We start from the raw sequence: 13,905 nt of genomic DNA on the forward strand, positions 1-13,905 counted from the left end.
TGGGCACCCCGCCAGGAACTTGAACTCTGCTGAGGAGGAATGGGCTCTGGGCAGTGGCTAACTCCCAGAGCAGCGCTGTCTGCCTGCTCTCAGGGCGCCTGGCTACCTAGGGCAGGGTGGGGAGGAAGTCTTCCCTCCTGACGACAGTTTGTTCAGCTCTTCCTGCCCTGATTCCTCTCCTGCTGCTGTTTGCTGCATCCCCTGAGCCCTATGATAACTCTACCTCTCACCAAAAATTTGCAGTTTGTGGTAGACTTCAAAACTTTAGGCTTCTCCTCTCTTTCGTTTAGAGCTGCACTGCCCTGCAAGATGAAAGCCAGCTGAGGCTCAAGTTTCCTTAACTGCTTTTCTTTCTGGCTCCTGGAGCTGAACCTCTTGGACCTGCATGCCAGAAAGGCTCTTTTATTCTATCACCGTTTAAAATGTTTCCCCAGCATTCTGATTTGAGGTTGACTGCTGACTGTGTGTGTGTGATTTGACCTAGAGGCTGACAAAGGAGCCAAACATCCTGTGTTCAGGAACACTCTTCCCAAGACACTCAGGCTGGGATACCACGCCTCTTCATGTGTGGAGCCCCTGATTTCTCAGTTCTGATGGGGGCTATTTTGGTTGTTGTTAACTTTTTTTTTATGACACATCTTTCTCCTGCTGCTTTTCTCTCTTTTGCTTTTTTCTTCTGTAACCTGCCTCTTTCGGTGGAATTTTCTCTTTGCTTCCCTCTTTATGCTGTTTTATTTTTTCTAGTCAGCTTGCCCCTTCCTCTCGGTCCTAGAAACTTCTTTGTTCTGCGGTTTCACTGGGAGATTTTATGAATCACTTAAGAGTTTCTAGATCGCTAATCCAGGGATAGCAATTCATTTCTTCTGTTCTGGGTTGGATTACTGGTCAAACCTGCTTCTTTTTGGCCGTGCCACGCGGATTGTGGGATCTTAGTTCCCCACTCAGGGATTAAACCCTGGACCTAGGGCAGTAAGAGATTACTTCTTAATTGCATGGGTAACTTTCATCCTCCTTCTACTGAGTTTCCATACAGCTTCACTAATTTGTAACAATTACCCCTCATCCTTACAGACAAGGAGACACCTTGTCTCACTTCAAATCTTCAGCTCTTCAGATTTCTCAGACAGTTGACTGCCCCCAAAATGGCAAATAAAACCTGAAGTACAAAAAAATTATTAGGAAAAGCTTTTCTTGAGGATCCTCTGATTGCTCACATGAGCTATGATTTTTGTGGAAAGAGCACTAGACTAGGGCAAAAAAAGAGAACTCCCCTGGCAGTCGAGTGGTTAACAGGCATACACTTCCACTGCAGGGGGCATGGGTTCGATCCCTGGGGAACTAAGATCTCACATGCTGTGTGGCCAAAAAAAAAAAAAAGTAAAAAAAAGTTCCAGTTCTGCTACCTATTGGGTGTGCAAATAAATCACCTCTGGGTTTTTAGTGTCTGTCTTCACTGGTGAAATGGGAACACTTTTCAGGGAAGTGTCGTGTCAATAAAAGCGCTTTGCAAAGTGTCTTGAGATACCACACGATTCCTCTTTACATCCTTCAAACATAAAGGGTCATTAAAGTCTGAGATTTATTTTGGTCAGTCTGTTTTAGACGGGGGTGGGGTGGAGGGGGAAGAGGGTTTTCAGGGGAAATCTACCAGCTAGAAAAAGCGCAGGGATCCTTGTGGTAACATTTGGTTAAAATCAAGTATACAAACTCTAGGACTTTTTGAATACAGAGGGTCCTAAGGAATTCTGATTATTTTGGAGGTGGTAATCCAGTTCAGGCTACTGTGGCCTGAGGGCGGTGCTTTGATAAGTGAAATCACTGCAGGTAAGTTCAACATTCACTTCTTAGGCAAGCTTAAAACCTGGCCCACATGCACACATTTAAAAAAAAATAAAATGTGTGCGTGTGGGCCAGACCCAGCAGTCTGGGACCTTTCAGACAGGCACCACCTCCTCTGGCTGTTTCTGAGGCCATCCAGAGGCCAGGGTCCAGATGAGCTGAAAAGACAGATCTGCAGCGTCTGGGACTTTGTGTAGACGTGCCTGTAGTGCGGAGGGTGGAAGGGAGGCAAGGAAGGAGGGGAGGAGGGTGTTGGGAGCTGAAGCCCCACCTTTCATTCCAGCAAAGTGCACCGGCAGAGCAGGAATGACTCACAGGCACGGGTGCTCAGGTTCCCACAGGTGAGGCGACAGACTCCTTTCTCCGGAAAAACGCCGAGGCGCTCTCTCCGCCAGGAGTGGCCTTGGCAGGGTGCTGGCGCTCTTGGTCTGCCCGGTCTGGTCTCTGGGGCCAGGGCTGGGTTTCCCTCATGTATGGCAAGAGCCCTACGCGTGCTGTGCTTTTTCTCCTTGGCTTACAGCTCACAGGTAAGAGCTCACGAGCTTCTCTGAGCATTTCCTCCACTGCCTATCCTATAAAGTTAGCTCATTGTCCCAGAAGTTGCGAGTCTTTTACTGGAGCCTGAGCCACAGTTATATTTTGCTTTAGTGTTGACTTTAATGAAACTGAAGTGGGGGTTGTTTTGGGGGAACTGCATTTGGAAAAACAGGTTTAGGTGCGTTCTGGTTGCCAGTGATTGGGGCACAGAGAGGGTTTTCTAATCTCAGATTACACTCCATTTTTTGGTGGCTGCTCTCCACCTCCCACTACAGGCAGAACCTGGCTCTTGGATTTCTGTGTGTGGGTCTTGTCAGACTCTGGACAGCACTGGGAAAGCGGAGATGGTTAAGGAGAGAGACCCACTGTGGCTTGCTAACTGCCCCAACATGCACATACTAAATGTAAATATCATGCTAAAAAAAACGCTACATGGTATAAAGGTTCCAGCCGTACAAGCAAGCTAAACTGTCTGGGGCTGATTAATTCCGTTTTTTTCCAGAAGACTAGGAATAGTAGGAAATTCACTTAACAAGGACCCTTTCTGGAAAACTTACTGCTAGGGGACCATTATACATATAACGTATTATGGTTAATCTGAACAGAGGTCTAATTCATGTTCTGATTAGTTTTAATTTTTTTTGTTTCTGCCTTCAATCTTATTTGCCAATGTTTATAGTTTGTTAGAGCAGTTTTGAAGTGTGTACCATGAGGCTAGGGTATCGTGTTTTAGACAAAGTGTGACTGCTAAGTAAAGTTTACTGTGTGCTATTTTTAGTTGTTAAAGGAATGGGAGGGTCAAGGTTACATGTAGGTAGGAATACATGGTGGGTGAAGCTGAGTTTGAGTGAGAGCTGGGGCATCTCACATCTGTTGGATGCCCTGCTGCTGCTGCTGCTAAGTCGCTTCAGTTGTGTCCGACTCTGTGTGACCCCATAAACAGCAGCCCACCAGGCCCCGCCGTCCCTGGGATTCTCCAGGCAAGAACACCCTACTCAGACCTTTATTTTGGTAGTGTCAGCAGAAATTCTCTTAAGACACATCTCCTGTTAACCCTTCATTGCCTTTTTTCCATTGCAGCTCTTTGGCCAACAGCAGCTGTGGAAATTTACACTCCCCGCGTGCTGGAGGCTGTCAATGGGACAGATGTTCGGTTAAAATGCACTTTCTCCAGCTTTGCCCCAGTGGGTGATGCTCTCACGGTGACCTGGAATTTCCGTCCTCGAGATGGGGGCCCTGAGCAGTTTGTAAGTTTGGGGCCCTTGATTAGAAAAATAAGCCAGTCCATTTCTCCTGGCCCTTTTGTATTTTTCTTGGCCATAAGCACAGGGTACAGCTGGGGAACGATTCTTGGCACAGAGACAGAACTGAGAGGCTGGTGGAGGGGAAAGCAAGAGGTTGTTGCAGGAGAGCTGCAGACCGGACAGTCAGGCTTGCTGGTGCTTCTCTTTTGAAGATTTTTTTTGACGTGGACCATTTAAGAAGTCTTTATTGGATGTGCTCCAATACTGTTTCTGCCTTATTGTTTTGGTATTTTGGCCACGAGGCACATGGGAACAAGGGATCAAACCCACACCCCGTGCACTGGAAGGTGAAGTCTCAACCCCTGGGCTGCCGGGGACGCCCCGGTGTCTCTTGTCTGCTCCTGCTGTCCGTCTCCCTGCCCAGGTGCCGAGTAACGCCTCTGGTCGTGGCTCCTCTCTAGGTTTTCTACTACCATGTGGATCCCTTCAAGCCCATGAGTGGGCGCTTCAAGGACCGAGTGGCCTGGGATGGGAACCCCGAGCGGTATGACGTCTCCATCCTCCTCTGGAAGCTGCAGTTTGATGACAACGGGACATACACCTGTCAGGTGAAGAACCCGCCTGACGTTGATGGGCTGATTGGGGAGATCCAGCTCAGCGTCGTGCAGACCGGTAGGTGATGCAGAGACAAGTTGTTTTTGAAAAGTATGAGAGCTTGTAGAAAATAGAGGGGCAAAGTTTTGTGATGGCTGAAAGAGTAAGAGAGGAGGACCAACTCTTTGGATCTGGAGATTGCAGAGGAAGAGTGAAGAGTCCTGGGGTAAAAAGAGAAGGGCTTTGTTTGGCTGTGGAAAGAAACAGAAAATAAGGCAAAGGGACCTAGGGAATCGGTTACAAAAATGGCATTGAGATCGTGAAAGGGAGAGGAAGCAATGCTCTGATAAAAGGCTAACAATAAGTCCATTCATCCACTCACTTAGTCACAAGATACTATTGAGTACCTACTCACTGTCCAAAGTGCTTGACATGTACCATCTCATTTAATTCTCACACTCACTGTTGGAAGTAGCTACCAATAATGGTAGCTATTGTTTATCGAGCCCTTCCCGCATGCAAGGAGATTTATGTAACGCATCTAATCTTTGTTGTTGTTCAGTGCTAAGTCATGTCCAACTCTTTGCGACCCCATGGACTGCAGTGACCCCATGTATTGCAGCGTGCCAGGCTTCCCTGTCCTTCACCATCTCCCGGGGTTTGCTCAAGCTCATGTCCGTTGAGTTGGCGATGCCGTCCAGCCACAGCATCCTCGGTCTAATCTTTACACACATCAATCCACTGTGCTCTTAGTGCTCCCCTCCCCCCATCTTACTAATGAGGAAACCAATGCTCATACAGGTTAAGTCACTTGTCCAAAGTCATGGAGCAGATAAATGGAGTCACTCAGAACTCAGACCCAAGCATCTCTATCTCCAAAACTGTGCTCCATCTAATGCACTGTATTGCCTGCAGGCCTAGAAAGGACAACCTAGAAAACTGCCAGATAACAAAAAGTAAAGACCACAAAACTTAACAGTTGTAAATTTGGGTCTGAGTCACTGCTACAGTTTATCAGCTGTAAATAAATTTTTTCTTCTGTAAAGTGAGAATAATAGAGCTAAGATTATGATGAGGATAAAATGACATAATAAAAGTAAAAATCCCCAAAGTCTAAATTGTACTGAAAATTATAATAGCTAACATATATTGAAAATATTATGTGCAGGCACAGCGTGGAACAATTTACATAAGCAATTTTATTTTTTTATAAGAACTCAAGAAATGAGTATTGTTATCTCTACTTTATACATTGAAGAAACTGAGGCTCAAAGAAGTTAACTACCCAAGTCACATAGGAGCTGGTATTTTAACCTAGCTGTCATTGGTGTATTCTCTTAACCAATACGTTACTATCCAAAACATAAAAGCCCATAAAATGGTATGAAATCCTTTTAGTCCTAGCATCATCCTTCAAGGCCCTATCAACAGAGAGCTGTGTGACTTTGGAGAAGTCATTTGAGTTTTGAAAGAAGTAATGTAATGTCTTTGGATCTCAGTTTCTTCTTTGCAAAATGAACAGGTAGATAAGAACCCACGGGTCTTAAACATACTGGGATGACTCCTCTGAGGACCTAATGAAAGCCTAACCCCTAACCCCTGTTTACCTTAAACAAGGCACACAATCTGACATGGATTTCGTGGGTTTGTTCTCCTTCACCCCACCTTCCCTGCCCTCTTCCTTTACAGACTTGAGGCTGGGGAACCCCTGGGCTAGATATTCGCTAATGTCCTTTCTAGCTCTAGGTTTTTTGAAATTTAAATCAGAAATCAAGCTCAAAATCAAGAGACCCAGACTTCACAGTCTCTAACCTTGTTTAGGGACCCTTCCCTCTGGGTTCTTTCTTACCTCATTGATCCACTAGAGTACAGTTACTTGCCTTTCTTTCCTGTGGGCATCAGTTCCTTGAAGGTAATGTCTTTTCTGGCTTTGTATTTCCACCAAAGTGCTAGGACATAATAAACTCTTAATAAACCTGAATAAATGACTGACTGAATGACAGAGGTGAGAAGGATTCAGGGAGAAATAAACACTCGATTTGATTAGGTCAGCAATAACCTTACCCCATTAGCTAGGTTACCTGCCCCAGTGATTCCCAAATTTTTTGCATGCAACAGAATCACCTGGAGGACAAGTTAGAACATGTTGCTGGGCCCCACCTGTAATTGGGTAGATCTGGGGTGGGGCCTGATGGAACTTGCCTTTTGAAGTTCTCAAGTCATTCTGTAGCTGCTTCTCAAGTCATTCTGTAGCTGCTTCTCCTAGGACCATAGTTTGAGAACCACTAAAGTAGTCTGTGGGAGAAGGCAATGGCACCCCACTCCAGTACTCTTGCCTGGAAAATCCCGTAGTGTGTATGGCTTTCCTATTGCTACCAGAGTTTACACAGTTAATATAGTAGAAAGGAATATTTCATTTAAGGATGAAAACACACCCCTATTATATCTTTAGATTTCATCACAGTCCTCCTCTTTTCAGAATCCCAACTTGATCTTTTCTCCTTACAGTACGCTTCTCTGAGATCCACTTCCTGGCTCTGGCCATTGGCTCCGCCTGTGCACTGATGGTCATAATAGTAATTGTGGTGGTCCTCTTCCAGCATTTCCGGAAAAAGCGACGGGCTGAAAGAGCGCATAGAGTGGTGGAGATAAAATCGTAAGGCTGGGCAGTTCTGGAGAAATCTTCTTCGAACACTGTTTTATGGCAACTCTTGGTATTTTATAGCGGGGCTAAATCATTCTTGAACACATGTCCTTTCTTTTGGGTAAATCTCATACAGAATTCAAATTCACAGGATGGATAAATAAGGGTGTGAATTAGTAACTTTAGCTTTTTCTGTATCAAAATACAGTTGATTTACACTGCTGTATTAGTTTCAGGTTTACAATCAGATCAGATCAGTTCAGTCGCTCAGTCGTGTCCGACTCTTTGCGACCCCATGAATCGCAGCAGACCAGGCCTCCCTGTCCATCACCAACTCCTGGAGTTCACTGAGACTCACGTCCATCGAGTCAGGTGTACAATAAAGTGATTCAATTATTTACACACACACACACACACACACACACACATATATATATATTCTTTTTCAGGCTCAATTCCCTTATAGGTTATTACAAAATATCGAGTATATTTCCCTGTGCTATACAGTAGGTCCTTGTTGGTTCACTATTTTATGTATTATAGTGTGTATATGTTAGTTCCAAACTCCTAATTTACCCCTCCCCCACCCTTTCACCCTTGGTAGCTGTAAGTTTGTTTCCTCTGGGGTGTTTAGTTTCTTAATGTTAGGGATGATTTCATCATAGTCTTTCTTTACTATGTAGGATTTGATATACAAAAATTTGCTTATGTAAAGCTTTTCTAGGATATTCCTTCCTTTTAATGTAAAGCATACATTTCTAAGAACCACTGGGCTGTCAGCAGGGCCTCTGAATCAGTGCCTAGGAAAGTCAGCCATGCTGATGTAAGGTATACTATATATATATATTTTTTTTTTTTTTTAGATAAAATTTACATATAATAAAATTCATTATTTAATGTTCACAAAGTTGTGTAACCATTACCGCTAATTCCAGAACATTTTCATCACCTCCAAAAGAAACTCCATACCTTTTAGCTATCACTGCCTATCTTCCTCTCCCACCCTGCCCCTGACAGCTACTAATCAATCTGCTTTCTGTCTGTATGGATTTGCCTGTTCTGGACATTTCATGTAAAGAGAATCATATAACATGTGACCTTTTTAAAAAAATTATATATTTTTAATTTGAAAAAATTTTTATTTATTATTTAAAAAAATATGTGACCTTTTATGTCTGGCTTCATTGACTTAGTATAATGCTTTCAAGGTTAAACCATGTTATAGTATGTCATTCCTTTTTGTGGCTGCATTACATTCCATCATATACATATACCACATTTTAAAAAAGTATTTATTTTTTAATTTACTTGGCTGCATCAGGTATTAGTTGTGGCACATAGGAACTTTCCTCACAGCATGAAAGGCTTCTCTAGTTGGAGGGCACATAGGCTTAGTTGCCCCAGGGCATGGGGCATCTTAGTTCCCCAACCAGAACCCACGTCCCCTTCATTGGAAGGAAAATTCTTAACCACTGAGCCACTAGGTTAGTCCCCACATTTTGTTATTTGATTCAATTGACGGACATTTAAAATTTCCCCACTTTTTGACTATTAGGATTAATGCTACTATGAATATTCATCTACAAGTTTCTGTGTAGGCATATGTTTTCCAATTTTCTGGAGTATATAAATAGGAGTGGAATTACTGGGATGTATAGTAACTCTACATTACCTTCTTGAGGAATTGCTGGACTGTTTTCTAAAACAGCTGCACCTTTTCATATTCCCGCCAGCAACGTATGAGGGGTCCAGTTTGTCTGCATCCTCAACACCACTTGTATTGTCTGTCCTTTTGATTACAGCCATCTAAGTGTGTGTGAAGTGGTATCTCATTAAGGTTTTGATTTGTATTTTTCTAACGACTAATGATGCTGGGCATCTTTCCATGTATTTATTGGCTATTTTAATATCTAATTTGGAAAGATATTACTCAAATATGTTAAATATTTGAATTTTTGAATATGTGAAACCATTTCCAAGTTAGGGTATTTGTCTTTTTTTTTTTTTTTTTTTAAGGTCCTTATATATTTTGGAGTATACAAAAGCAGCTTATTAGATAAAGGATTTGCAATTATTTTCTCTCACTCTGTGGGTTGCCTTTCCATTATTGTGACTGATGTCCTTTGCAGCACAAAAGTTTTAAATTGTGAAGAATTCCAGTTTATCTTTTTTCTTTTGTTGCTTGTGTTGGTGTCATACTAAGAAACCATGGTTTAATCCAAGGTCAAAAAGATTTATGCCTGTTTTCTTCTAAGAGTTTTACAGTTCAGTTCTTACATTTAGGCCTTTGATTCTTTTATTATTATTTTTTGATTCATTTTCAATTAATTCTTATATATGGTGTGAAGGAGGAATCCAAATTCATTCTCTCACAGTTGTAATTTTTTTCAGCTGTCCCAGCATCATTTGTTTCTTTCCCTCAAGAAATATTTACTATAGTAAACAGAACTGATTTTTAAGGAGCTTAATGAATCCAACTCTGAGCTGATTTGAATAGAATACAATTGATAAACATTTCTAGATCAGTCTTTTTTTGCCTTTGTTTTGGTTTTAATTTTATGCTTTTTTCTTTTTTGAATAAGAAGTAGAATTAGAAGTACAATACTAATGCTAAAGTATCTGTTTTAAATACCTGGCGTTCCCAAGTGATAACTTCCCTCTAGCAATATTCTGAAAAGTGTCTAAATCCACATACCCAGGGTCATGTGGAGGCATGGGTATTATTAGTTAGACAGTACTAGTGGTTTAGTGCTCTGTAAGCGTGATCTACTCCCAGGTACATATAGTTCTTACACAAATTTGGGGGAATATATCTAACCTGAAACTTTGTATACAGATTTGCCTCCCTTGTTCCTTGTCTTGTTCTATTGACATTGGTTTCTGCTTCTATGTTACAGAAAAGAAGAAGAAAAGCTCAACCAGGAAAAAAAGGCTTCTGTTTCTTTAGAATACACAGACTGACAGTCTACATGGTAAGTTTCACAATTGGGTTGATTTCTTTCCTTAGCTTACTTGCACGTCTCATCTCTACTGTATATCTCCTAGATGATATGATTGTTCGGTGTTTCCTGTATGAAATGAGAGGAGCTGGGCAGAGAGATAAGTCTTTTCTTGTGTTATGGATGGCTTCCCCTTTGAGTGTGTTTTGTGCAAAGGACTAGAAAGTTAGAACCCCCTATCATTAAAGCTGAGAATTCTATGATTATTTGAAACTTTGGGGTTATATTTACCACTTCCAAGAATAATAAATTAACTTGCAATATGTAAGTAAATTTTTTTAAATGAAAGAATTAATATTTGCTCTTTTCTTTTCTTGTAAACTAATCATGGCAGTTCAGAGAGTGACTCAATAGATATGCTTGACATTTTGACAAGAGAACTTTTGTATTCTTTGGAACTGATTTCAACTCCTCTCATTTAGTTTTTGGGACTATGAACCTAATTTTAGTGTGTGTAATTTTGTGTTTCCAGTTTTTAGGTTTATTAGGCTTAAAAGGTAGGTTGATTTATTTTAATACGATTATAATTTCTATTCCCTGAAGTCAGCCCACTATTATCATTTGCAAAAAGAGCCACAATTTTACAGCCTAAAGCTCCAGGGAAAGTTCACAAGAATTTATAAAAACAGTATGGAGAAAAATGATTCTATTGTAAACCTAGGAAAAAAATTTGGTATCACAGAAATTTTTACCAAGGGCTATTTTTAAAATCAAGCAGATTTTCTAAGTCAGGGGCATGGAAAATAAAGACAGAGGATGTTTAAGATTAAAAGAAATTTAAGGGAGTGATACAATCAAGTGCAGTGTATGACTTTTGACTGGATGGATACTAGTTTGAATGAACTAGTTGTAAAAAGAGTTGGGGGTACAATTGGGAAAGTCTTAATATGAAAAATGTCAATATGGATAATATTAGAGCATTATCATTAATTTTTATTAGGTATAATAAAGATATTGTGCTTACACAGGCAGACATACATATTTTAAAAATGCATATTGGAGTACTTGGGGGTAAAATGTCAGAAATTTGTTTTAAAAACTCTAGGCCCCCCATATGTTATTTAGCAGGTACAATTTATAGCTATACAATTAAGTGAGAGTGTATTCCACACACTGACTTCTTTGTTTTTCTGTATATTTGATTTTCTTTATTATAAAGGGGTTGGGGGGAGACAGAGAGAGAATGTATATATGTGAGTAAGCAGCTATGGATCATCCAAGGGTCTATGCGAGGCAGGGATTATGAATTAAGGACACTGACCCTGAGAACTATGTAATAAAGATCAGGAAATTTTTTTAAAAGTTAAATTAGGAGAGGGCAAATATACTTAAGAATATTTTTCTTCACAATGGGAAATAGATCTAGTAATATAACTCGGTGGACGTGAGTCTCAGTGAACTCTGGGAGTTGGTGATGGACAGAGAGGCCTGGCGTGCTTCGATTCGTGGGGTCGAAAAGAGTCGGACAGACTGAGCGACTGATCTGATCTGAATATATATATATTCACGTCAGGTATTCCTATTGCACTCTTGCCAAATGCATTATCCATTTAAACTTCTGCTTTGTATTTCAGGAAGCTGAAGATTTCCCAGAACAAGAACCCTAAGATAAGCTGGAGTTAATGGAAGCTTTTCTTTGGCTTTTTCGGTTGTGACCTACCTTCCAACCAGTGCTGCAGTATATAACCACCTAGACCAGCAACGTTCCTCTGGAGCCAGCATAGGGCCCTTCTTGAGCAAATACCACCAGACTCACAAACAGCTCTGTTACTAAGGTTTTATTTAATTTCAGAGTGCAAATATTTTTCAAATGCTCACTAGGTTTTATATACTAAGAAGCTATATTTTTGCCCTTAAACACTCCTTGTGGATTATGATTTATATTCACATATACTGGCCTCAAATGAGATAAAAACCAAACTGTCTGTTATGTTTACTTTGATATATTAATTTCTTTAGAGCAGCGTTTTAGCTACTAAAGTTAACATGTTTATTCTTTCCTTCTCACATGCTTGATTAAAAGGTGAGCTAATTCTTTCAAGAGTTTTGATTAATTAACAGAAAATCCTAAATTCAAACTGCTAAAGAACAGTTTGATTTTTATGGCTCTCCTTAAGTATGAGACACATCTTATTTTATTGAATTTCTTTCAATACCCTAGATGGCAGGGTTTTGTTTTTGTTTGTTTTTGGCCAGTTGACCCAAGGTTTACAGTAGCACAAGCCAAAACCACAGAGTAAATAGGGAAGGTGATATAAATGCTAATAGATTGACAAATGCCACCTCAGGATGAAATGCTTGTTACTTTTTTTCTGTGCTCTGCTAAGTGATCTGCTAAGGTGAAATGCTTGTCACCTTTTTTCTGTGCTCTGATTTTTCACGAGCAGTGAATGACTGTTTAGATTACTGTATTCCCCACTTCCAATTCAATTATTTACAACAACAGAGCAAAATCTATGCTCATTTGTAGACTGGAATCTTTAAGCAGTTAAATGGAAGGATTCTGAAGTAGTATATTACAATTTAAAAATTGAGGGCTAATGAAAAAAAATCAACCCTAAGTTGTGATAATTTTCTCTAGTGTTATACAAAGCTCTGAGAACTGGAAGAGATTACATTTTTTCTTTCTTTTATTTATTTTTTGTTTTAATACAGCTTGATACTTTGTTTTCACCAACTAGGCTGAGGATATTATTTCTTTTAACAAACTGGAATTTCAAAGCAGTTTATTTGTATTTAAAGATGATGAACTTTGATTTTTTTCCCCCAATACTAAAAAAAAAAAAACCCACCCTGGTATAATTTACTTATGAACTTGAAATGCTTCTCATGCCTGTCTCATTTTGCTTTTTATGCTGTCTAAAAAAGTAGTTTCAGTACCCAGTTTTGAAACTAAAAATCAGATTTAAAGTCCATTATTACCTTTCATTCACATTTTCTTTTTTTCTTCTACATTCAACCTTTGAAAATATAGTAAGTGGATATTTCTTCAAACAGATGGCCTGGATAAAGAGTAACTGCTGCTGCTGCTAAGTCGCTTCAGTCGTGTCCGACTCTGTGCGACCCCATAGACGGCAGCCCACCAGGCTCCTGGTCCCTGGGATTCTCCAGGCAAGAACACTGGAGTGGGTTGCCATTTCCTTCTCCAATGCATGAAAGTGAAAAGTGAAAAGTGAAAGTGAAGTCGCTCAGTCCTGTCCGACTCTTAGCGACCCCATGGACTGTAGCCTACCAGGCTCCTCTGTCCATGGGATTTTCCAGGCAAGAGTACTGGAGTGGGGTGCCATCGCCTTCTCCGATAAAGAGTAAAGAGATAGTTAAAAACTCATGGAAGCTGTTTCCAGCAAAACCTGTAGTTTCCGTGTCTTGATTAAATGCTCAAGGGTTAATACAGCCCCACTGTTCAGTGTCTTCTACTTAAAGAGAACTTTTGTATTGTAATTTATTTTTTATTGTGCCTTAAACACTATGTAAATAACCGTCAGTAATAAAGCATTACAATTAAATAATTTGCTTATACAAAAATCTAAAATTTTTACATAGCAGGTAATAGAAAACTGATGGGAATGTATTTTACCTCTATTGAAAATTTTTCTAAGGAGCAGCCTGGAAGTCAATAATAGAATTAGTTTCTACTGGGTAAATAAACCTATATGAATTTCCACAGAATTTTCACATTGCTTTGAATAACAGGATTGAGCACAACAAACTACTTAGTTTGGGGACTCTTTTGAAGGAACAGTATCATCTATTCCATCTGATACTCTTACATTACCTTCTTAATAGAGAAAACTACCAGCTTTCAAGTCTGGTAAAGAAATGCAAGTTGAAAAATGTGAAGTTATTAACTATTCCAAAAGCTGAAGCATATTTTCATTCCCTTGCTTTCATTAAACATGCGTAGATTCCAGGAGAATAGACTGACTAATAATTAAAGGAAGGTACCATCCCATTTCTTTTTCAGAAGAATCTGACACCGCCTCTTCATTGCACTTCAAGCACTGTGAAAACACTTTCTCACTTTTCCAACCAAAAGAAGCATAAGCCT

General features: G+C 40.3%; 1 protein-coding gene across 1 annotated transcript; it reads left to right on the forward strand.

The window, feature by feature from the left end:
- Positions 1-1,998: 1,998 nt before the first annotated feature.
- On the forward strand, positions 1,999-13,366 carry MPZL2 (myelin protein zero like 2). The gene is made up of 6 exons (XM_027563609.1): positions 1,999-2,366; positions 3,457-3,623; positions 4,082-4,292; positions 6,723-6,870; positions 9,756-9,830; positions 11,432-13,366. Exons 1-5 carry the CDS (start codon positions 2,309-2,311, stop codon positions 9,817-9,819), a joined length of 648 nt encoding a protein of 215 aa, XP_027419410.1. The 5' UTR covers positions 1,999-2,308; the 3' UTR covers positions 9,820-9,830; positions 11,432-13,366.
- The last annotated feature ends 539 nt before the right edge of the window (positions 13,367-13,905 follow it).

Source organism: Bos indicus x Bos taurus, chromosome 15 (genome assembly GCF_003369695.1).
Source record: "Bos indicus x Bos taurus breed Angus x Brahman F1 hybrid chromosome 15, Bos_hybrid_MaternalHap_v2.0, whole genome shotgun sequence".
Classification (NCBI taxonomy): Eukaryota; Metazoa; Chordata; class Mammalia; order Artiodactyla; family Bovidae; genus Bos; species Bos indicus x Bos taurus.

What these genes read in the sequence shown, in the direction of transcription:
- MPZL2 (XM_027563609.1), top strand. Translation starts at nt 2,309, where the DNA reads ATGTATGGCAAGAGCCCTACGCGTGCTGTGCTTTTTCTCCTTGGCTTA. An exon ending in CCTTGGCTTACAGCTCACAG is followed by an intron (nt 2,367 to 3,456) that starts GTAAGAGCTCAC and finishes TTTCCATTGCAG; the next exon opens with CTCTTTGGCCAACAGCAGCT. An exon ending in ATGGGGGCCCTGAGCAGTTT is followed by an intron (nt 3,624 to 4,081) that starts GTAAGTTTGGGG and finishes GCTCCTCTCTAG; the next exon opens with GTTTTCTACTACCATGTGGA.